The sequence below is a fragment of the Bos javanicus genome, chromosome 20, assembly GCF_032452875.1.
Source record: "Bos javanicus breed banteng chromosome 20, ARS-OSU_banteng_1.0, whole genome shotgun sequence".
NCBI lineage: Eukaryota > Metazoa > Chordata > Mammalia > Artiodactyla > Bovidae > Bos > Bos javanicus.
The window spans coordinates 13,907,208-13,933,124 of NC_083887.1; the positions used below are offsets into that span (position 1 = coordinate 13,907,208).

The 25,917-nt window shown below is 37.1% G+C and overlaps 1 protein-coding gene across 3 annotated transcripts in view; it reads left to right on the forward strand.

Moving 5' to 3' along the window:
- The first annotated feature begins 82 nt into the window (after positions 1-82).
- Positions 83-25,917, forward strand: part of CENPK (centromere protein K) — a 55,884-nt gene continuing 30,049 nt past the window's right edge. Inside the window, exons 1-5 of one of the 3 annotated variants that reach the window (XM_061393426.1) lie at positions 83-175; positions 9,710-9,862; positions 12,174-12,230; positions 16,955-17,027; positions 21,035-21,081. In XM_061393426.1, the coding sequence (XP_061249410.1) occupies positions 9,746-9,862; positions 12,174-12,230; positions 16,955-17,027; positions 21,035-21,081 (294 nt within the window). In that variant the 5' untranslated portion in view covers positions 83-175; positions 9,710-9,745. Of the gene's footprint in view, positions 176-9,709; positions 9,863-12,173; positions 12,231-15,880; positions 16,084-16,954; positions 17,028-21,034; positions 21,082-25,917 lie in introns of those variants that run through there. The other 2 variants (XM_061393425.1, XM_061393427.1) reach the window with 2 other exon arrangements.

Consider the following 25,917-nt stretch of genomic DNA (forward strand, 5'->3'; position numbering starts at 1 on the left):
CGGCTACCAATCCCGAAGCCGCAGCGCGGCCTTCTCGTCAGCGGCCGAGCAAGTTCCAGGATTGGCTGGAATGGGTGGAAGCAGATCCAATCAGCAATCAGCGCGCGCGGGTTCTGGGCCGTAGAGCCACTTCTGGAGTAGGCTGAGGCGATCTGAGGTCTGTGGTGCGGAGGAGGTAAGCGTTTGGCCGGGAGAGCGTCTTAACGGGTGAAACTTACTCCCGCGGTTGACAACTCCTAGGATATGGAGCTGCAGACCCCTATGGTGGGATCCTTACCTCCGAGAAACTGGATACCTGTCGTCCCACCAGGCCTGAGTCTCGTTCTTCTCCGGCTCTAGAATCCCACCGGTTAGGAGAGAAAGACATAGGGGTGGGGAATTTGAAAGAACGAGTTAACTGTCGGGCCTCCCTTGAGATTTGCCAAACCTCTTTTTTCCTGAGCTTCTTGATTCTTTCACACACAGTCTGAAGAAGATAATGAGCGCTTGTTACTGTTGGGGTTGAGCGGTGGGGCTGGGGAGTGGGGAGGGAGGGACTGGGCAGAAATCCAGTCACGCCTAAGTGGCCCAGGCCTTCTGGTCTAGGTTTCCATCTCTTAGTGGATTTCTGGACTTAAGCTCTCTTATTTGAAAAGAATTTTTTTTATTGTGGTTAAAAACAAAACCATATATACAAAATTTACCATAAAAATTGAGATATAATTGAGGTATATTAGTTTCAGGTGTACAGTGTAATGATTTAATGTTTGTATGTTGTATGTATTGGGAAATGATCACCACAGTAAGTCTAACATCCATTACTATACATAGTTACAAAATGTTTTTTACCCCCTGTGGTGAGAATTTTTAAGTCTTCTCTTAGCAACTTTCATATATGTTTTCATATAGTATTATTTTCTGTAGTCACCACGCTGTACATTATATTCCCATGACTTACTTATTTTGTAACTAAGTTTGTGCCTTTCAACCCTCTCCACCCATTTGCGTGCCCACCCCTGCCCATCTTTGGCAACCACCAATCTGGGTGTTTTGTTTTTTTTTTTTTAATCTGTGAGCTTGTCTTTTTTATTATTATTTTTAGATACCACATGTAAGTGAGATCATATGGTATGTCTTTCTCTGTCCGACTTATTTCACACTGTATAATGCTCTCAAGGTCCATTGGTGTTGCCAGAGAGGAGATTTCATTCTTCTTTATGGCTGAATAAAATGTACTTATATATGTCTGTCTATTTTGTATTGGATTATCTTTATTCATCAGTCGGTACACACTTAGGTTGTCCTTGCTGTTGTAAGTCATGCTGCCATGAACATAAGGCTGCATATATATTTTTAAATTAATGTTTTCGTTTTCTTTGGATAAACACCCAGAAGTGGAATTGCTGGATCATATGGTAGTTCTGTCTTTACCTTTTTGAAGAACCTTTATAATATTTCCCATAGTGGCCACACCAATTTATGTTTTCACCAACAGTGAACAAGGAAATTCCTTTTTCCCCACATCCTGGCCAACACTGGTTTCATAATTGCCACTCTAACATCTCATTGTGTTTTTTTTTTTTAATTAATTAATTTATTTTAATTGGAGGCTAATTACTTTATTGTAGTGGTTTTTGCCATACATCAACGTGAATCAGCCACAGGCGCACATGTGTTCCCCACCCAGAACCCCCCTCCCAGCTCCCTCCCCATCCCATCCCCCAGGGTCATCCCAGGGCACCAGCCCTGAGCACCCTGTCTCACGCATCAAACTTAGACCTGCGATCTGCTTCACTTATGATAATATACGTGTTTCAACGCTACCCTCTCAAATCATCCCACCCTCACCTTCTCCCACAGAGTCCAAAAGACTGTTCTTTATAGGGTCATAGTTACCATCTTTCTAAATTCCACATATATGCGTTAGTATACTGTATTGGTGTTTTTCTTTCTGACTTACTTCACTCTGTATAATAGGCTCCAGTTTCATCCACCTCATTAGAACTGATTCAAATGCATTATTTTTAATGGCTGAGTAATATTCCATTGTGTATATGTACCACAGCTTTCTTATCCATTCGTCTGCCAATGGGCATCTAGGTTGCTTCCATGGCCTGGCTATTGTAAACAGTGCTGCAATGAACATTGGGGTACACGTGTCTCTTTCAATTCTGGTTTCCTCAGTGTGTATGCCCAGCAGTGGGATTGCGGGCTCGTATGCCAATTCTATTTCCAGTTTTTTAAGGAATCTCCACACTGTTCTTCATGTGGCTGTACTAGTTTGCATTCCCACCAAGGCTGTAAGAGGGTTCCTTTTTCTGCTCACCCTCTCCAGCATTTATTGTTTGTAGACTTTTTGATAGCAGCCATTCTGACTGGTGTGAGATGGTACCTCATTGTGGTTTTGATTTGCATTTACTTGATAATGTTTAGTACTTTTTCATGTAACTGTTAGTCATCTGTATGTCTTCTTTGGAACATTTTCATTTTTAAGTCATATTACTTTTTGGTATTGACTTGTCTGAGTTTTTCATGTATTTTGGATAGTAACCGCATATCAGATATATGATTTGCAAATATTTTCCCCCATTCAGTTAGTAGTTGCCTTTTCATTCTGTTAATGGTTTCCTTTGCTGTGCAGAGGCTTTCTAGTTTAATATAGTCCTACTTGTTTATTTTTGTTTTTTACCAAACTCCCCAAATCACCAAGACCGATGACAAGAAAGTTGCCACTTATGTCTTCTTCTAGGAGTCTTAGAGTTTTAAGTCTTACATTCGAGTCTTTTAACCATTTGGAGTTAATTTTTGGGTATGGTTTCATTCTTTTGTGTGTGGCTGTCCAGATTTTCCAACACCATTATTGAGAAGACTCTCCCTGTCATATATTCTTGGCTCATTTGTCATAAAATTAATTGACCTTATATGTGTGGGTTTACCTCAGGGCTCTTTATTCTGTTTTGTTGACCTATGTGTAAAATTTGCCATCTTAATCTTTTTTATCCAATAAATCAGATCAGATCAGTCGCTCAGTCGTGTCCGACTCTTTGCGACCCCATGAATCACAGCATGCCAGGCCTCCCTGTCCATCACCAACTCCCGGAGTTCACCCAGACTCATGTCCATCGAGTCAGTGATGCCATCCAGCCATCTCATCCTCTGTCGTCCCCTTCTCCACTTGCCCCCAATCCCTCCCAGCATCAGAGTCTTTTCCAATGAGTCAGCTCTTCGCATGAGGTGGCCAAAGTACTGGAGTTTCAGCTTTAGCATCATTCCTTCCAAAGAAATCCCAGGGCTGATCTCCTTTAGGATGGACTGGTTGGATCTCCTTGCAGTCCAAGGGACTCTCAAGAGTCTTCTCCAACACCACAGTTCAAAAGCATCAATTCTTTGGCGCTCAGCTTTCTTCACAGTCCAACTCTCACATCCATACATGACCACAGGAAAAACCATAGCCTTGACTAGACGGACCTTTGTTGGCAAAGGAATGTCTCTGCTTTTGCATATGCTATCTAGGTAGGTCATAACTTTCCTTCCAAGGAGTAAGCGTCTTTTAATTTCATGGCTGCAGTCACCATCTGTAGTGATTTTGGAGCCCAGAAAAATAAAGTCTGACACTGTTTCCACTGTTTCCCCATCTATTTCCCATGAAGTGGTGGGAACAGATGCCATGATCTTTGTTTTCTGAATGTTGAGCTTTAAACCAACTTTTTCACTCTCCACTTTCACTTTCATCAAGAGGCTTTTTAGTTCCTCTTCACTTTCTGCCATAAGGGTGGTGTCATCTGCATATCTGAGGTTATTGATATTTCTCCTGGCAATCTTGATTCCAGTTTGTGTTTCTTCCAGTCCAGCGTTTCTCATGATGTACTCTGCATGTAAGTTAAATAAGCAGGGTGACAATATACAGCCTTGATGAACTCCTTTTCCTATTTGGAACCAGTCTGTTGTTCCATGTCCAGTTCTAACTATTGCTTCCTGACCTGCATACGAATTTGTCAAGAGGCAGATCAGGTGGTCTGGTATTCCCATCTCTTTCAGAATTTTCCACAGTTTATTCTTGTCAAATGGTCTCCCTAAAACACTTCCTCCAGAAGCCCACTCAGAAGGCATCTGGTTGCCTGTTTCAAACCAGATAAATTGCTTCTTTGCTTTTGCTTTGTCGTAGACCCCAGATGGGCTTTCCTGGTAGCTCAGCAGTAAAGAATCCACCTGTAATGAAGGAGTCACAGTAGACATGGGTTTGATTCCTGGGTGGGAGAAGATCCCCTGGAGGAGGGCATGGCAGCCCACTCCAGTATTCTTGGCTGGAGAATCCCATGGACAGAGGAGCCTGGCAGACTACAGTCCAAAGGGTTGCAAAGAGTCAGGCACGACTGAGGCAACTTAGCACGCACACACGCACAGACCCGAAATACAGTGAGGTAACTGCCCATAGGAAATACTTGTTAAAGGTTCCCCCCGCCCCTAAATTTTAAATTCCCCCTGACTTCCACGGTGGCTCAGTGGTAAAGAGTTTACCTGCCAATGCAGGAGATGTGGGTTCCATCCCTGGGTGGGGAAGATACCCTGGAGAAGGAAATGGCAACCCATTCCAGTATTCTTGCCTGGGAAATCCCACAGCTAGAGGAGCCTGGTGGGCTACAGTCCATGGGGTCACAAAAGAGTTGGACAGGGCATAGTGACTAAACAACAGCAACAGCAAATTTTAAAGGCTCCCATTATTTGACATGTCCTAACTAGAAATTCTCATTTCTTCTCTGCCTTCTGATCTAATCACACCAGTTTCTTCTGTGTCTCACAAATTTTTCATGTTCATACTTGGTCTAATCTTGCTTTTAATTCTTTGAGAGAGTATCTCTATAGCAAATCTAACCTTCATCTTTACAGTTTCTCATAATCGTTGTCATTCTAGGGAGCTAGCACTGTGTACTGAGCACTGTACTAAGCCATTTGTTCTTCTCAGTAGATTTCTCTGATCTTCGATATAGTTAATTCTGAAAGCACTTGCAGTCTTTATTGTATAATTTACTACCTTATAGCACTTGCAACTACCTGGAGAAATTTCAGATATTTAGTTGTCCATTTATTTATATTGTCTCTCTTCATTGAAAATGTATGCTGCATGAGGACAGACTTCATCTACACAGTTAGAACCACAGTGTCTGACAAATGGCCCACATTAAGATAATGTGTCAGATAAATAAATATAGCTTAGAATTACATGGGTACTTCCTATTAATTTATTTCATGTATATTATTCTTCCAATGATAGTATGAGGTTCTTTAATATTAAATCTTGGTTTTAGATTTTTTAAGTTTGTATGGCATAGTATCTCTAAATATAGCACTACTGTTCTTCAGTAAGTGACTCCAGATTGTAATACTGAGGACTTCAAAATATCTGAGGACGTGTTCTCTTTATAGAAAGGTAGATTTAAGGGTATATGTTTGGGGAATGATAAATTTAAACCCTTGTGTTAGTCACTCAGTCGTGTCCGACTCTTTGCGACCCATGGACTGTAGCCCACCAGGCTCCTCGGTCCGTGGAATTCCTCAGGCAAGAATACTAGAGTGAATTGCCATTTCCTTCTCCAAAATTTAAATCCTTAAGTATTCTTATTTATTTGTTACATTGAGTTGTACATTCAGCTAGCTTGTTGAATATCTATACATATACATGCATGCAGAATTTTACATTAATTTTTCTCACTGATAATGTATTTTATTGGCTAGTATTCTGCAAGATGGGGAAGGATCAATTTGCACTTAATTTCTAAATTAAGGTATATTTAAAACATATATAATGTTTGATTTTTTGCTTAAAAATTTTCTAAAATTGTTAATGACTGTTTATAGCTTTGTGAACTTAACTATCTTTTGTGTATAGCAAGGAAGATTTTTAGTGTAAACACATTTGGATATGGCATAAATTGTTTAACCAACCTTCTACCAGTTAACATTCATTTTGTTAATGTTAGTAGCCAATACTGATACAATTCTTTATATGCCAGGGACATTTCTAAGAACTTTGCATATATTAACTCAGTTAATTGTCATAACAATCCTATAAAGTAAGTAATACCGTCTTCGTTTTACAGGTTAGGAAACTGAGGCATCAGCAATGTAAGTGACTTGCCGAAGGTCATCAGGCTTGTAAATTCTGAAGCGAGAATTTAAACCAGGACAGTCTAATTGGAGAGTTCACTCACATGAGTGTTATTATTGATAATGTTGCAGAAAGCATACCAATGTAGACTTATGCAAATATATCTGTAGGATTATTCCTGGGAGTAGAATTTCTGATTCAAAAGATAAATACATTTAAAGTTGTAATGGATATTGCTACTATCCTACAAAGGGATTGATCTTCAGACAATGCATGCCTGTTGTTTTACACTCTTGCCAATATTGTTTTTTTTTAATTAATTTTTCATTATTGCTTGTCTGAATGAAAAAATAATTTTAATTTGCATTTTTATGACATGGGTAAGGATAATGCATTTTTCTATATAAAATGTAATTCTTTTTTTTTAAATTCCTCATTTGTTTTCTTTACTCATTTCTATTTGAGTGTTTTTATTGTTTGCCTTCTTATTGCAAAATAAATACAGATACGAAAAACCTCACACTAAATAAATATAAAATTTATAAATTATTGTAAGATGAATACCCTTATTACAATGCAGATCAAGAAATGAAATGTTGGTAATCATTGCAGAAGTCTCTCCATTTGGCTCATCTCAATCACAGCCTCCCATCTTCTTTTACCTCCTCTTTCTCACTATCCAAAAGTAATTAATATCCTGACTTTTATAGTGGTCATTTTTAAAATTTTTTCTGATTTGTTGTTACTTTTTTCTATTAATTTGTGAGCATTCATTATTCATTAAGAAATTAGTTCTTGGATGCCAAGTATATTACAAATTTCTTTATTAAGTTTTTGGGTTTTAACTTTTAACTTTTTAATGATATCTTTGTCCATTCAGAATTCTAAAAATTTTATATAGTGATTTTACTTAGTTTTGTCTAGAAAGGCCTTTCCTCATCTAAGATCTAAAAAAATATTTTTTCCCTGTTCTTTATGGTTTGGATTTTTTGAGGGATGGAGGAGTACTATAAAGATTGAGGCATATATCTGTGCTCATTTTTCCTCACAAAAATTGCACATTTGTTAAAAAGAATGAGGAAAGTGTGTATGGGCCAAAATATATCTGGAAAAAAAAGCAATATATATCATAGGTCCCTGAATGTGTGACTCTGGAAAGGTTTTGTGTTCCACTGTTCAGTTGCCTATCTATGTGCTAATTGAACACTATCATAATTAATATAATTTTTTTAAAATAAGTTTGACAACTGGTAAAACAAGTCTTCCCGTCTTAATCTTTGTGAGGATCTTGACTGTTTTGACCATCTGCACTTCCATATAAATTTTAGAATTAGCTTGTCAGATGCCACAAAAAGAAATGAAAACTTTTGAAATTTTGAAATAATATTGAATAGATCAACTTGGAAAGAATTTTATATCCTTAAAACATTGAGTCCTCCAATCTGTGACATAACTTTACGTATCTTTAAAACTCTCTATTGATAAATAATAGATCTTCCAAATCACCTGGCCTCTCTATTTCTTGACCTCCTTTCCTCCAGTGATTATATTCTCTACCTTAGCTTAGCTACTCACTCCTCTGGTTATACTAATTTAGACTTTGTCTTTCTTTCATTTTGTCTCTGTTTTTACCTGTCCTGCTACACTATAGACGAAAACACACAAACACGTTCTACTTTCACTTTAAATTCATGCCTACTAACTTCAAGTGGGCTTTAATGTTACCCATTTATCCTACTATTTCACCCTCTTCCACTCTTTTATATATGTATTTTATATATTTTTTTCCCTTTCTTAAATCTCCACTGCATTTTTCCCATCTTCTTTCATAGCTGATGACCTTAGTTACCACTTCACTAATGAAAGAGAAGCAATCCAGACAGAACTTACATAAGCTTACATATTTATTCATCTTCCTGTATCTTTGCCCCTAATATTCTGCCTACCTTTCCATTAAAATGGATGAACTGCATGTACATCTGTCTTAAGCCAATCCCTCTACTTGTGCATTAGATCTTTTTTTTTATATTATTATTATTTTATCTATTTATTCTGTACATTAGATCTAGTTATTCTTTTTTCCTCTCCTTTCTCTTCTGCATTAGAATGTTTGCTTCTCTTGCTATGTCATATAAAGATGCTATATTTCATCCTACTTTAAAAAAAATCATAACTTTCTTGACCTTGTATCTTACTGCAGCTGGGACCTCGTTTCTTCCCTTTAGAGAAAAAATTCTTAAAAGTGTTTTATATACTGGATATGTTCAATTCTTTGCCTGCTGTCTCTTGAATCTACTTCAGTCAGGCTTTCACTTCCATGATTCTCTTGAAGCTACTTTTATGAAGGTTAACAGTGACCTCCATTTTTGTTATTTACTTCAATGAAATTGTGTGACACATTATTCCAAAACTTATGTAATAGGGGCCGGGCAGGTGCACAACTGTTAGGGCGTGGCCATTAGCACGGTGCTTAGAAGTTGTGCTCCAACACTGGTCAGTGTTTCAGTGGTCTTCACAACAGAAAGTGCAGTGAAGTGGATCTTGGGCTTCTCTGCGGCTTCTCTCCAGCTTCTCCAGGCCCTCCGGTTTCAGGCTGGTGGGTGAGCTGAGGGGCCAGAGTACAGGCTAAGGGCTGTGTCCTGTAGAGATATAGAGCCCTCACCTTGAAGCATCAGGGAACATATCCCCTATCCCCGCCTCTGTGATCAAATGACCTTGGCAGTATCCATGGGTCACAGTGTGTGGGACCTGGCCCTAATTTGGGTGGACTGAGGGCAGACTGGGTCTTGGGCACCTTGTTCCCTCAGTGATAATGACTGGGCAGAGTCTGGGAACCTGGCCCTGAGGGCCCTACCAGCTGAGAGCTGTCTCTTCAGCCAGGCCCGGGCACTGGCTGGAAGACCCAGGCTGAGTGCTGGATGGCTGCTCCCAGGCAAGGGAAATCGCTCATGTAGAGACCCCCCTTCTCTTAGCCTGGACCTTGGGGGGCAAAAGTTGAGCTTTGGGACTTTTCCCTCTCTTGTCAGAACAGGGAATAACATTTGCTTTGGTGGCGGTTTATAGAGACATCAACCTGTGACCTGACCTCAAGAACCAAGGACCTCTGACCTCATCTTGTTTTCTCTGCCTTACTCTGCTCTAATCACAGTGGCTTCTTTACTGCTTTAGGACACAGCAGTCATGTTACTTCCCCAGGACCTTTGTACTTACAGTTCCCCCTGCCTAGAGCCTCTTCTCCTAAATATCCATGTGTCTTACTTCCTTCTGTCTTTCGTATTTTTGCTAAGTTGTCTCATTGACCTTATATGACCACCTTGTGAAAAATGATGTTGCCCCTGTCTGAGCACTCCATATGTTTCTTCCTTGTCTTGCTTTTCTTCATAGTTCTTTAAACTGTTTGATATATAACACATATGTATAGTTAATCTTTTATTTTATTTATAGTTTATTTATATTTGTTTTAATCTTTTGAGTTTATATTGTTTTCCTCAAGTGAAATGTAACCTCCTTGGTTGGAGGAATATTTGCCTGTTTTCTTCACTGTTACATCTTTAGCTTCTAGGTGAGTATCTGGCAGGTAGTGGGTATCAATGAATATTGTTAAATGAATATTTTTTACTTTAGTTTTTCTTAACAAGGTTAACAAAAATCATAAGGCACATGTCATTGAATCAGCAAGATCTAGATCCAGATAGTACTACAGATGTGGAAGATGTTGCTGATGCTGAGGAAGAACTTGTTAAAAAATGTGAAGAAATGTGGAAAGATATGGAAGAAGTAAGTATCAAGACATAAAAGTGATATACTAATTAATTACTGTGAGGTTGAATTCCATTTCAGTAATAGATGTAAGAAAGAATTACACTGATTTCTGAAAGCAGTTATGCACATGTGCAGTTGTGTCGGACTCTCTGTGACCCTATGGACTGTAGCCATATGTGACCCTATGGACCTGCCAGGCTCCTCTGTCCATGAGATTTTCCAGGCAAGAATACTGGAGTGGGTTGCCATGCCCTCCTCCAGGGGATCTTCATGACCCAGGGATCAAACCTGCATCTCCTGTGTCTTCTGGATTGGCAGGCGGATTCTTTACTGCTGAGCCACCAGGGAACCCTGAAAGCCATTATATTATATGATAAATACTTACATATTTTTTAGATTTATAAGCATTCATTTTAGAAATTTTATACTAGGTGAGCTGTAGAAAGAGAAAAAATTAGCAGTCCCTGTCCTCAAGGAGATTATCATCTAATTCAGGCAATCACAAATTATAATATGGTGGTAAAGTTTAAAGACTACACTTAAAAGGAGTACTAAGCCTAGCCCGAAGGTATCAAAGGTAGCTTTCTTAAAGAGGAAATAATACTGAATTCATTTCAAAAGGATAAATAGGAGTTAGCCTGTGAAAGTGGGAGAGGTATACAAAGTAGAAAGAACAAAATACATAAATGTTGGAAGAATTTAGAGAACTCTTAGTAGAATAGTATGATATTTAAATTAGGAGAAGAAGGATTTGTAGAGTGAGACTGGAGAGGTAATTAGGGGCAAGACATGAAGGATTTTGTTGAATGAATATTATGGGGAACTATTAAAGGATTATAAACATGAAGTGGCATTATGAGATACCTTGTTTGAGGAAATAACTCTGGTAGTTTTGAAGAGGATGGAATGTAGAAAAATGAGACTACAGAAAGAAAGAAAGAATATTCAGGAGGCTCTAGTAGTGGTCCTGTAAGAAGTACTAAAGCCAGATGTCATTGCAATAGAAGAATGGATTTAAGAGATACTAAGAAGATTGGACTAAAAGGACCTGGAGGTTAATTGTTGTGAAATGGTTATGGGGAATTACAGATAGTTTTAGGAGAAGGCAATGGCACCCCACTCCAGTACTCTTGCCTGGAAAATCTCATGGGCAGAGGAGCCTGGTAGGCTGCAGTCCATAGGGTCGCTAAGAGTTGGACATGATTGAGTGACTTCACTTTCACTTTTCACTTTCATGCATTGGAGAAGGAAATGGCAACCCACTCCAGTGTTCTTGCCTGGAGAGTCCCAGGGACGGGGAGCCTGGTGGGCTGCCGTCTATGGGGTCGCACAGAGTTGGACATGACTGAAGTGACTTAGCAGTTAAATTACTAGCTTGGGCCATTGAGTGGTTAGTGGTTTTATTTTCCAAGACAGAGAATATAAAGAGTAAGAACACTTTATACTTAATGGGGTTTGAGTGAAAATATGAATTAATTTAGAAAATTTGATTGAATTATATGTACATTTTCTGAGTTAATGAGATAGAATCACTCTGGTGCACTATAGTATGCTGGTAAAAATTTGTTATACTCAAAATTGTGTAATATATGATACAGGCCATAGACATTTTTTTACATCTTATTCCCAGTAAAATTTTACATTAAGGCAGGTTAATGGTTTTTTTATTTTTTCCTTTTTAAAAAAATTATTATTTTTTGAACATATATCCTTGGTACTCTGTGATTACTGAAATTTTAAGATACTCTGTGTTGCTTTTGAAATATTTTCAATATAGAATTTTGAATTTAAAAAATAACAAAAAATTTTTATGGAAAAGTATTGCAACTAGAAATAAGCACAATTAACATTTAAGTTGCCCATATTTTTACTTAGATATAATCACTATTAACAATTGTGAATTCTTTTTCAATAGCATAGTAGCAATGTCTCCTGATGATTTTATTTTCATATGATTTTAACTGTCTTCTTACCTTTTTTGTTATCTTTCTGTACTGCTTTCCTCCTTGTTCTATTATTTCCCATTTTTCCATTATTTACTTTCTAATTCACCCTAGCTATTAGTTTTTATTTTTCTTATGCTCATTTTTTCATTCTGTGTTGAGTCAAGAGTCCACTTGTACTTTTGTTGTGTTCATGTTGGGACCTGTTTGGCTTCCTTCTTGATCCTCTTGCTTAGGAAGTAAGGATTTTAAAGATTGTTCTCATACATAAGATATTTGTATATTGTTTTAGAGGAATATTACATTGGTATAAAAGGATAGAGGAAAGAAATTGTCTATTGTATATAGTGTGTGATTTGTTTTTCTTTTCTTTTTAAATCAAGTGTCAAAACAAATTATCACTTACTGGAACTGAGACGCTCACTGATTCAAATGCTCAGGTATGATTCCTTTTGTTCTTCCTAAAAGTAGAATACATTGTGTTTTAGGTACAAAATGTGTTTGTATTTATGCCAAGTATAACATTTTTGTTACTACCTATATTCTTAATGATTTGGAAAGTTTTCTCCTCTTTCTGATTTAAGAGAAATATTCTAAAAACTTTTTGAATAATCTGTTATAAGTAAATTCTTTATTATTTATGTTTTAACAACTACACGTGCATTCAGCACAGAGTGAATTGCTCATTGGCTGCTATCGTGATACCTTGTTAAAAATTAGAACAAAGACTGTCCTATGTTGTGTTAGGTGCAGTAGCCACAGTTATTTACTTTCTGTGTGGAATTTTGACTAATTTTACCCTAAGCTTCATAAAAGGATTAAACTATTCATCTGAATAATCAAAGACCTGTAGAATTAGCTTAGAAATATACCAGTGGTTCAGTGCAACAGGTTAAGAATTTAAAGTGTGACAGAGATGACAGCACAATCTTTGGGAAAGAGATGAATTAGTTAATAAATAATAGTGGTACAACTAGATATTCATCTGGAGAAAATAAAATTGGACTTCTGTCTTTTATTGTAGAAACATAAGTTTTAGATGAATTGCTATGAAAACCTAAGAAAAGCTGGAGACTGTGCAGTCTTGGTAGAGACAGAAGAAAATGGCTTGGCTAATAATAGAAATCTAGACATGGTAAAAGAATTTAGATGCATTTGACCATATAAAAAGCTAAAATGTTTTTAAAATAAAAATTCTAAGAACAGAGTTAAATATGCAAATAATTCCAATGAAAGTTCTCCAGAAATACTGGGAGCATGTCAAAAGACATTGGAACCTATTGAAGGCACTCAGCTGTCCATATTTGGTATCATGTGAGCATCAAAAAAAATAATGGCTTCAGTTGATTATAACAGTATGAAAACATTAAAATCTATGAGCATAATACTCCTCAGTGATAAATGAGAATGAATGAGAAAGAGACAAGAAAAATGCTTATTTGTCACTTTGAAAAGTGCCTATTATAGCAGAGCTTTGAAAACTGGTCATAAAAAATTAAATCATCTTTTGTAAAAGGTTTGTATCCATCAATAAGTAAATAATGTTCTTTTGTACAGGGTAAAACTGAATATTATATTTGGGAAATCATTGTACAATAAATAAATTATCTGGTTTCCTTGGGAAACATGATTCTTTTCTTGTAGAAATTGAGACCTTCTGAATCAGAATCACTAGTGATGAAGCCTGTAAGATTCCTGAATGATTTTCGGGCAATAAGCCAAACATCAGTTTTGAGGGAAGTGCTCAGGTAGTGGTAAATAATCAGTATCCTGAGATAGTCAGTAATAGCATTATCCAAAGAATCCACAAAATGTCTTTTCCTATTGTGTTGGGTGTCTCCCACATTCCTCCCAGGTTTGATGCTGCTGCTAAGTTGCTTCAGTCATGTCCGACTCTGTGTGACCGCATAGACGGCAGCCCACCAGGCTCCTCTGTCCCTGGGACTCTCCAGGCAAGAACACTGGAGTGGGTTGCCATTTCCTTCTCCAATGCATGAAAGTGAAAAGTGAAAGTGATGTTGCTCAGTCGTGTCCGACTCTTAGCGACCCCATGGACTGCAGCCTACCAGGCTCCTCCATCCATGAGATTTTCTAGGCAAGAGTACTGGAGTGGGGTGCCATTGCCTTCTCCGGCAGATTTGATGGTTCTCTACAGTTATTCAGAGGACTCAATCTATAGTCATCATATTCATCACTGAGATTTATTGCATTGAAATGATACAGAATAAAATTAGCAAAGGGAAAAGAAACATGGGTTGAAGTCTAGAGGAAACCAGGCATGAGCTTTCAGGACCCTTTCCCAGTGGAGTCACAAAAGACATACTTAATTACCCCATTGAGTTGTGAAGAGTGTGAAACGTTGTCTACCAGGGAAGCTTATTGGAGACGCAGAGTCCAAAGTTTTTTGTGGGAGGTAGTTACATAGGCACCCTTTTGCCTGTCAGTTATCAAAACACCAGACTCTTAGGAGGAAAGCAGGTGTTCAGTATAAATTGTATTTTCTCACAGTTTAGGCACAGAGAGCCACTCTTATCAGATTGGTGGGAACCTACTTAAGATCCAGGTTCCTAGATGCCAGGGGCCAACCTTGCAAGCAGGCTTTTAAGGATAATTTCAAGCTTGCTTAGTTTATTCTTTTCAGCATATCTCTTCATTTCAAAAACTTCAATATTAAAGCTCAGTCCATTTTCTAAAGGAAGAAATTAGATTTTTAAATGGGAAAACGGTAGGATTTCTCAAATTTTAAAAAAATCACTTTAGAAATACTACTCTTTTCTTTGTTAGAAAGGGTTTAATTTTATAGCAGTATCAGATGTAATTTGTGTATTTGCCTTAGCTGAGCTTTAAAAGGTAAGAGCTGAGTTTTATCAGTATGCTGCTGCTGCTGCTAAGTCGCTTCAGTCGTGTCCGACTCTGTGCGACCCCATAGACGGCAGCCCACCAGGCTTCCCCATCCCTGGGATTCTCCAGGCAAGAACAGTGGAGTGGGTTGCCATTTCCTTCTCCAGTGCATGAAAGTGAAAAGTGAAAGGGAAGTCGCTCAGTTGTGTCCAACTCTTAGCGACCCCATGGACTGCAGCCTACCAGACTCCTCCATCCATGGGATTTTCCAGGCAGGAGTACTGGAGTGGGGTGCCATTGCCTTCTCTGTTTATCAGTATAGTATGAGGTTAAATTATATTTTTTAATAGGTTAAAAAAATGAGTGTCAGTAATTTTATGTATTTTGATCTAATATGTTCAGGAAAAGTGATATAGAGTCCTTATCATTTTGATAGTTTTGCCTAGTTTAAACTCTACTTTTTAAGAATTTGTTATCCTTTTATAGTAATAATAATTAGCATTTATAGTGACTTTATAGTTCTCAAAATCTTTTTTACATTCTTGTTTAATTATCTCTAAGAAAATTATGTTAAACTCTTCTTTGGCAAAAAATTTGTAATACCTGTAGATGCATTTTATATAATTAAGGAAATCTTTCAAAGAGAGTAGGTTTTTCCGTCTGACTATTCAACAGCCAATGTTATGATCCAGGGTAGGGTCTTTAAGCTTCCCGATCTGTATTTTAAAGATTGATTAAACAAGAGTGCTTGAGGGACTTACCTGGTGGCGCAGTGATTGGAATCTGCCTGCCAATGCACGGGCTATGGATTTGATCTGTGGTCTGATCTGTGGGTCCAGAACTAAAATCCCACCTGCTGGAGTGCAACTAGACCCTTGCACTGCAGCTACTGAAGTTAGCGCACTCTAAAGCCCGTGCTCTGCAACAAGAGAAGTTCCTGGTCCCTGCAACTAGAGAAAGCCCAAGCTCAGCAACAAAGAGCCCATGTACCACGGCAAAGACAAAGCACAGCCAAAAATAAATACGTAAATTTTAATTATAAAAAAAAGAGTACTTGGTAACTTTTAAATATAGTTATTACAGGAATACTTATTGCTTGCCTTTTAAAAAATATTTATTTACTTAATTTTTATCTTTGTGTTGGGTCTTCTGCTGTGTGAGGGTTTTTCTCTAGTTGTACAGAGCAGGGGCTGCTCTTTAGTTGTGATATGTGGGCTTCTTGTTATGGTGGCTTCTCTTATTGTGGAGCATGGGCTCTAGGCACACAGGCTTCAGTAGCAGTGGCTTGAGAGCTCTAGAGCACAGGCTCAGGAGTTGTGACACATGGGCTTAGTTGTTCTGTGGCATGTGGGATTTTCCTTCACCAGGGTTTAAACCAGCATTCCATACATTGCAAGGCGGAGTCTTAACCACTGGACCACCAGGGAGGCCTCCCTATTGCATTTTTGAAATGTAAGTTTTTGATCTATTTGACTACCTATAAAAATTATGTAGAAGAGATAAAAATGTTCTAAAATTTAAGCATGTGTTAGTCACTCAGTTGCGTCTGACTCTTTGCAACCCCATGGACTTTAGTCCACCAGGCTCCTATGTCCATGGTGCTTCCCAGGCAAAAATACTGGAGTGGGTTGCCATTTCCTTCTCCAGAAATTTAAGCATACATACATGTTAATTTTATGGTCTAATCTGGTAACAGATTTATCACATAGATTTGTAATTTATCAAGATTAAAATGATTGGAGTCACCTAATATCGGAAACATTTATTCTAATTTATTTTTGGCTAAAGGGATATACAGTTTACAAACTTTGGTATAGTAAAACTTTTTTTGTGTGTGTATGTGTGATTTGTGGAATAAGTCTCATTTTATAATTATTTTTTATATATGTATTTAAACTATAACTGCTCAGTTAAACTAGTTGCAGTTTTTCTAAAAGTACATAGAAAGGGGAAAAAAGAGCATCTTTCAAGCAAATTTGTCCCCAAAAATTGGCAAGAAACAGCATTTTTTTTTTAAAAGAATATTACTTCAGAGAATAAACTTAATGTACTTAGGTTCTTTTAGGTTGAATAGTGAAATTAGAAATGATCATTTTTAGGACTGTATTGCTGCTATAATGACAATTTATAGTCTATAATTAATGTAATTTAAAGGAAAATTATGTTGGGAGTGATAATTTTTTATAGTTTAGATGGCTGTTACATTAGCCATTTTATGGACTTGTATTAAAGTATTAAGACTGTTTACACATTCATCTATGAATAGATATGAATATTCCATAGGAAATAACTTTGTTTTATTCTCTTCTTTTTTTTAAAATAGCTGTCATTATTAATTATGCAAGTGAAATGTTTGACTGCTGAACTTAGTCAGTGGCAAAAAGAAACTCCTGAAAGTAAGATTCTTATTTTTAGATTTGTATTTTTATAAATTAATGTTGAATTAATTTAATGATCACGAGAAGAATTCAAGATGTATTTAACTTTCTTGAAATTGGTCTAAATTCCATTGCTATAAGGAAGTCACCTTATTTTTCTTTTTTTACACACAGAATTTCATACTTCTTTATTATTATAGATGAGGATGTCTGCCTCACATTAGAATATAGTAATCTTGATTACAGAGACTTTATTATAGCCATCACTTTATCCTCATAGACACTATTTTATATGCTCAGTAGAAACTGTATTGTTTCCTAATGAATTAAACTTAAATAGTGGAAGAGAGAAATTATTTTAGATACTTGCATTAAAAGCTGCATACATTTTATGTTGCCTTTTGATTTGTCCAACGGTATTTTCGCCTTTAGTTGAGAAACAGAAAATTACTTAAAAATCTGTGGTTATAATACCCAGCTAGGAGATATTTTTCAGTTATTAAAGGTTGCATTCTTTTAAGTGGTATGTATGTCTGTATTCAATCTTCTATATGGATTGTACTCTCTTTTTTCGTTTAGGTCTCCCTTCTGCTTTCTTCTACCTCTCTGTCTCCTCTTTCTTAGTTTCCTCTCCATTTTCTTCCAGTTATCAGGATTCTTTTTTCTCATTCTCTTCCTAAACAATTTTATCTGCATTCTTGTTTTAAACTGTTAGGTTGATGCAAAAGTAATAGCAGTTTTGCAATGTTGAACTTTGCCATTTAATATTTGAATATAATCTTAAATAAATGTGGTTATATTATACATTGAATGTGCATTTCTAGCTTTATGGTTTTTTTGCTAATGACATTACTTGCTGTTTATTTTATATTTATTTTAGACTAGGGAAATGGTGTTAGACAAAAAGGAAATTCGAGTGATTTTTCTTATATGAGTTCAGAATGGTGATGAAGCAGCAGAGATAACTTGCAGCATCAACAATGCATTTTTCTCAGGAACTGCTAATAAACATATAGTGCAGTGGTGGTTCAAGAAGTTTAGCAAAGGAGATGAGAGCCTTGAAGATGAGGAGTACATGGCTGGCCATCAGAAGTTGACAACTAGCTGAAAGGATCATTGAAGCTGATCCTCTTACAACTACACAAGAAGTTGTGGAAGAACTCAATGTTGGCCATTCTATGGTTGTTCAGTATTTGAAGCAAATTGAAAAGGTGAAAAAGCTCGTTAAGTGAGTACCTTGTAAGTTGACTGAAAGTCAAAAAAAATCATCGTTTTAAGTGTTTTCTTACTGTACTCAACAACAATGAACCATTTCTCAATCGGATTGTGACGTGTAATGAAAAGTTGATTTTATATGACAGCCAGTGATGACCAGCTCAGTGGTTGGACCAACAAGAAGCTCCAAAGCACTTTCCAAAGCCAAATTTGCCCCGAGAAAAGGTCATGGTCACTGGTGGTCTGCTGCTGGTCTAATCCACTACAGCTTTCTGAATCCTAGTGAAACTATTACATCTGAGAAGTATGCTCAGCAAATTGATGAGATGCACTAAAAACTGAAGCACCTGCAACTGGCATTGATCAACAGAAAGGGCCCAATTCTTCTCCATAACAACACCTAACTGCACAGCATACAACCAGTGCTTCCAAAATGTTTGGAAGTTATGATGTTTTGCTGCATCCTCCATATTCACCTGATTTCTTGCCAACGGACTACCACTTCTTCAAGCATCTTGACAACTTTTGCAGGGAAAACGCTTCCACAACCAGCAGGAGGCAGAAAATGCTTTCCAAGAGTTTGTCAAATCCCGAAGCCCAGATTTTTATGCTACAGGAATAAACTAACTTCTCATTGGCAAAAATGTATTGATTATAATGGTTCCTATTTTGATTAATAAAGATATGTTTGAGCCTAGTTATAATGATTTAAAATTCACGATCTGAAACTGCATTTATGTTTGCACCAACCTAGTATGTTCATGCCAGTGTCCACCATTGTTTTATGTCTTCTCTACCATCTAGTAGTCTTTTTAATTTCAGCACCTCTGATATGTATGTATGTACAATTATGATTTTAATTTATATTCAACCGTGTATCTTGTTGCCTCCTCCAGCATTATATTGGGCATCTCAAAGACCACGTATACTCTGCTATTAAAATGTTGGTGTTCAGTGCTTTTTGCTTCTTACTCTATTTCAACATTATATTTTTCTGCTCCTATTTTAATGTGTTAAGTCTGTATTAATGACTTCTATATTGGTTTGTTAGTACTGCCATAACAAAGTAGCATGACTGAGTTGCTTAAACAACAGAAGCTTTTTTTCCCCCCCTCACAGTTCTGGAGGATAGAAGTCCAAGATCAAGGTGTTGGCAGGGTTGGTTTATTCTGAGCCTCTCTTCTTGGCTAGTAGACTGCCTACCATCTTCTTCCTGTGTCTTCACATGGTCACCCATCTGTGTTCTAATCTGTTTGTATAAGAAAGCCATTCATAATGGAGTAGGGTCTACCCTGTTGACCTCATTTTAACTTAATTATGGTCCAGCCCCAATACAGTCATGTTTGAGGTACTGGAACTTAGGACGTCAAATTATGAATTTTGGTGGAGTGGGAATGGATGGAAGGATAGGGAGAGGACACAAAATTTCCACAGCTTTCATGTCTGTGTATCCAAAGCAGACTTCTCTGTAACATCACACTTGTATATCTTTCTTATAATCTTATAATCTTACATAAAGACCTTGTACTGCCAGCACTGAACACACTGACTGGTTGGTCAAATACCCACCTTGCTTAAGGTTGTGAATCCCATAGACTGCCACACTGGAAAGATTTTAAAAATCTTTATATTCTTAGAGCCTGCCATATTGGTTGAAATGATTGTTTGAATATGAAGTGCTACTTTTGGTCACACTTGTCAAAAGGGAGATTTTTAAACTTTTTATTCTTAGAATCCTTTTCATTGTATAGCTATCCCAGGGCTGCCTATAATTAGTCCTATATAGTTCTACAGGGCTTATGAATTACATATCTCTTTTCTGTTAGAAAACCCTCTAGCATGGAAGAAAGCTTAGAAAGTTTCCAGTAGTATACCATTTGAGAAATTTTAGTAGCACTTTATTAGGAAAAATAAATTTAGTATAAGAACTGAACTTTTGTAAATATAAGGATTTGATTTTTAATTTATATTCATCAGACTGGCAGAATTTTTAGAAGAGTTTATAATATTTTTGCTGTTTCTTAGTCATTGCTTCCAGAAAATTAAAAAAAAGAATCTAGCATCCTATTTTAAAATTCAAAATACACATTTTCTTCTGTGAAATTCACTTTCTTGGGAATCTGTCCCACAGAAATGAAAGAATCAGTGTATAAGGACATAAATAAAAGAATGTTTCCTGCATCATTGTTTTTTGAGGCTAAACTCTAGACACGAAGTTAGTGCTCAATCAGTAGTGAAATTGCTCAACACATTTGATGAATTTACCCTGTGGAATATGCATTGATTTAAAATTATGAATTTGACTTACTCCAGATGAATGAAACCCACACAGGATTTCCATATGGGTTTTGTTGAGTGAAAATAAGAGTAATTTGTATGATATGATCTCATTCTTGTAAAACCAGGAATGACAAAATTAATAACCCTTTTTTTGTATATGTACAAATATGCATAGACTGTATACATTGGATCTGTGTTTGTATGCATAGAATCATTTAACCACAGAGAAATATTTAAGAAACACACTGTAGAATATTAATTTTGTTTTTGATGGATTGGGAAAATAAAATAAGAAAAAAAAGCACTGAAAACAAAATGTGAAAATATCACATTTGTCTAATGTGATATATAATTTGGCTATATATATAAAGGTGTTAAAAATGTTTATAAAAACTGTACACATCTCATAAACATTCAATTGTATATAAATGAAAAGGGAAAGCGGTATCTTAGAAACTACAAAATCAAATTCTTGATTTTTGAGAAATAACTAAGCATATGTATAATTTTTGTTTGTTTTGTTCCTGTAGTGATTCCCCTGAATGAAGAAATTCTGGTAACATTAGGAAAAGAAGAGGTAAGACACTGAATGAATTTGTAGTGACCCAAAATACCTTATGACAAGAAGTGTTTTGGATAAGTTCATGCCATAGTGAATGAGATGAAACCACTTTAAAATTGTATTAATTATGTTTTATTGAATAGGATTCTTCAGATTTTTTGAATTTTGAATTAAATATATAAACTTTACTCTTGTATTTAATTTTTGTTGATTAAACTTCATCATAAATGCTAAAAGTTTACATATAACTAAATAATTATACATATATATCTGTCCTTAAAACTTAACATAAAGGTCAATAAAGATGTTTTTTAAAGCCTCAGTTTATTAGATCAAAGTTTAGGAGATAAGACAGAAGCAAATAAGAATTTTAAACAAAGTTGTAGAACATTGAAATAAATATCTATATTCTTACAGACAGACTCTGCCCAATAGAACTGAAGAAAGGCTTTGGATTTGAAGGAACCTGGTACTTGAAAATTCAGAGTTCAACTGTAGAGCTTAAAATAAGATTTCTTTAAAGTAAGAATAGACCACTAGGCCTTCTCTCTCTCTCTCTTGCAATCAAGTGGATAACTTTCACCCACACACCTGAAAACTGGAGGCATGTTATATGGAGACATTAAACTATTGAGGCTTTGACCCTAGCACACCAGGTTTAATAAGGTTGGTGTGAGGTCAAAAGTCAGAAAGTTCAAGTTAACATTTTTATACTGTGGTGGAAGTACCAGCTCCTTCTCTTGATCTATCTATAGGGGTCCTTTGTTGTTGTTAAGTTGCCAAGTTGTGTCCCAGTCTTTGCAACCTCATGAACTGTACCATGCCAGGCTTTCCTGTTCTTCACTATCTCCCTGAGTTTGCTCAAACTCATGTCCTTTGAATCAGTGATGCCACCCAACCGTCTCATCCTCTGTCTCCCCTGTTCCTCTCGTCCTCAATCTTTCCCAGCATCAGGGTCTTTTCCATTGAGTTGGCTCTTCACATCAGGTGGCCAAAGTACTGGAGCTTCAGCTTCAGCATCAGTCCTTCCAATGACTATTCAGGGTTGATTTCCTTTAGAGGTCCTAAAGTATGGTATAAAAGTAGCCTCAAACTGGAGTTAAAATAATCTCTGGAAAATATAAATGGCCCTAGAAAAAAGGTCTATAATTATTCATACAGGGGGGTTCCCAGTGGAAAGCAGGATGGATGTTCATCAAAAAGTAATTTATGAATGGAGTTTGTTTTTGAGCTTTAAATGTGAATTACCAAATTTCACTCAATATAGTGTTGGAGGTCCAAGACTCAGCAATCACTCAAGACAAGAAATAGAAGGAATCCAAACTGGAAAAGAAGAAGTAAAACTATCACTGTAGATGACATGATATTATACATGGAAAATCCTAAAGACACTACTAGAAAACTACTATAACACTTCAGTGTATTTGGTTAAGTTTCAGGATACAAAATTAATAGAAAGAAACATATTACATTTCTCTACACTAACAAGGAACTAATGTAGACATGTAAGGCAGTCCAGAAAGAAACCCACACATTTTTGGTCATTTAATGTACAACAAAGGAGGCAAGAATTTACAGTGGAGAAAAGACAGTTTCTTCAGTGAGTGGTGCTGGGAAAACTGGACATCCGTACATAAAATAAGACTAGAACATTCTCTAGCACCACATACAAAGTAAACTCAAAACAGAAAAGACAGACCAGAAGAGTAAGACAGAAAAGTAAGACCAGAAACCGGGTAGAACACTCTGACATAAATCATACCAATGTGTTTTTAGCTTTGTCTCCTAAGGTAAAGGACATAAAAGCAACAGTAAACAAATAAGACCTTATTAAATTTAAAAGCTTTTGTACAGCAAAAGAAAACTTCCAACAAAATGAAAAGACAACCTACTGAATGGGAGAATACATTAGCAAATGCTATGACTGATAAGGGGTTAATATCCAACTTATATAAATGACTTAAGTCAACGTAAAAAAAAGCTAGGACTTCCATAGCAGTCCAGTGGTTAAGACTCTGCATTTCCGCTGCAGGGGGCCTGAATTTAATCCCTGGTCGGGGAACTAAGATCCTGAATGCCTCATGGTAATACCCCCCCAAAAAGCAAAAAAACAAGCTGATTAAAATGATAATACCTCACGCTTGTCAGTATGACTATTGTCAAAAAGAATACAAATAACAAATGGTGAGGACATGGAGAAAGGGAACCCTCAAACACCGTTGGAAACATAAATTGGTGTATCCTCTGTGGAAAACAGTATGGCAGTTTCTCAAAAAACTCAAAGTAGACTACCATATTACCCAGCAACTCCACTCCTGGATATATATCTGAATAAAACAAAAATACGAATTCAGAAAGATACATGCACCTCATTGTTCATCAGTTCAGTCACTCAGTCATGTCCGACTCTTAGTGACCCATGGATTACAGCACGCCAGGTCTCCCTGTCCATCACCAAATCCCGGAGCTGACTCAAACTCATGTCCATCGACTCAGTGATGCCATCCAACCATCTCATTCTCTGCTGTCCCCTTCTCCTCCTGCCTTCAGTCTTTCCCAGCATCAGGATCTTTTCCAGAGAGTCAGTTCTTCGCATCAGGTGGCCAAAGTATTGGAGTTTCAGCTTCAGCATCAGTCCTTCCAATGAATATTCAGGACTGATTTCCTTTAGGATGGACTGGTTGGATCTCCTTGCAGTCCAAGGGACTCTCAAGAGTCTTTTCCAACACCACAGTTCAAAACCATCAATTCTTCAATGCCCAGTCTTGTTTATGGTCCAACTCTCACATCTATACGTGACTACTGGAAAAACCATAGCTTTAACTAGATGGACCTTTGTTGGCAAAGTAATGTCTCTTCTTTTTAATATACTATCTAGATTGATCATAGCTTTTCTTCCAAGGAGCAAGTGTCTTTTAATTGCATGGGTGCAGTCACCATCTGCAGTGATTTTGGAGCCCAAGAAAATAAAGTCTGTCACTGTTCCATTGTTTCCCTATTTGCCATGAAGTGATGGGACCAGATGCCATGATCTTAGTTTTCTGAATGTTAGGCTTTAAGCCAACTTTTTCACTCTCCTCTTTCACTTTCATCAAGAGGCTCTTTAGTTCTTTGCTTTCTGCCATTAAGGGTGGTGTCATCTGCATATCTGAGGTTATTGATATTTCTCCCGGCAATCTTGATTCCAGCTTGTGCTTCATCCAGCCTGGTGTTTCGCATGATGTACTCTGCATATAAGTTAAATAAGCAGGGTGACAATATACAGCCTTGACCACTCCTTTCCTGATTTAGAACCAGTCTGTTGTTCCATGTCCAGTTCTAACTGTTGTTTCTTGACCTGTATACAGATTTCTCAGGAGGCAGGTAAGGTAATCTGGTATTCCCACCTCTTAAAAATTTTTCATAGTTTGTTATCCACATAGCAAAGGCTTTGGCATAATCAGTAAAACAGAAGTAGATGTTTTTCTGGAACTCTGTTGCTTTTTTGATGATCTAGATGTTCAAGCTAGATTTAGAGAGAGAGCTTTCTTTTTTCCTAATACAGGCTTTTATGGTGTAAATTCTTATCTGAATACTTCTTTTGCTTTATTCCAGAAAGTTTAATCTTGCTTTTATTTTCAAATAGTTCATCATAATTTCTTACTTTTCTGAGGATTGTGTTTTTGACCCATGGATTATGTGCATCTTTATTTGTATTTTTAGTATCCAAATTTTCACATTTTTTTAAATAAATATTTTTATTTTTTAGTCCATTATTGGACCATATTTGATGTGCTATCAGTGTTGTCTATATCATACCTAAAAATGCCATCTCTGCTCCTCATTTCTGTACTCTTGCTTTGACCTATTTTTATTGTATTTATCCCTCTCCGGAGTTTCAAGTTTGTTTTCTTCGTGTGGATTCCCTTCTTTGTAATCTGTTCACTTTTGCATCCCTGACTCCTTCAACAGTGCCTGGTGTTACAACTGATCAAGAAATATTTGTTGAATGAGTGATTCTCATCTGCGTCTGTTTAGTATAATTTCCTTAGAAAAGAGACCTACCTAATATGCCTGGTTACTGAAAATTTTCCACTGAATTGCCTTTCAGTATGAAATTACAATTTATTGCTCAAAACCTCTTATATCTTTTAATTTAACAGTGAAATATTACATAGAACTGAGTTCAGTTCAGTTGCTCAGTCGTGTCCGACTCTTTGCGACCCCATGAACCACAGCATGCCAGGCCTCCCTGTCCATCACCAACTCCCGGAGTACATCCAAACCCATGTCCATTGAGTTGGTGATGCCATCCAACCATCTCATCCTCTGTCTTCCCCTTCTCCTCCTGCCCTCAATCTTTCCCAGCATCAGGGTCTTTTCAAATGTGTCATCTCTTTGCATCAGGTGTCCAAAGTATTGGAGTTTCAGCTTCAACATCAGTCCTACCAATGAACACCCTAGTTCAGTTCAGTTCAGTCGCTCAGTCGTGTCCGACTCTTTGTGACCCCATGAACTGAAGCACGCCAGGCCTCCCTGTCCATCACCAACTCCCAGAGTTCACTCAGACTCACGTCCATTGAGTCAGTGATACCATCCAGCCATCTCATCCTCTGTCGTCCTCTTCTCCTCCTGCCCCTAATCCCTCCCAGCATCGGAGTCTTTTCCAATGAGTCAACTCTTCGCATGAGGTGGCCAAAGGACTGGAGTTTCAGCTTTAGTATCATTCCTTCCAAAGAACACCCAGAATTGATCTCCTTTAGGATGGACTGGTTGGATCTCCTTGCAGTCCAAGGGACTCTCAAGAGTCTTCTCCAACACCACAGTTCAAAATCATCAGTTCTTCTGCGCTCAGCTTTCTTCACAGTCCAA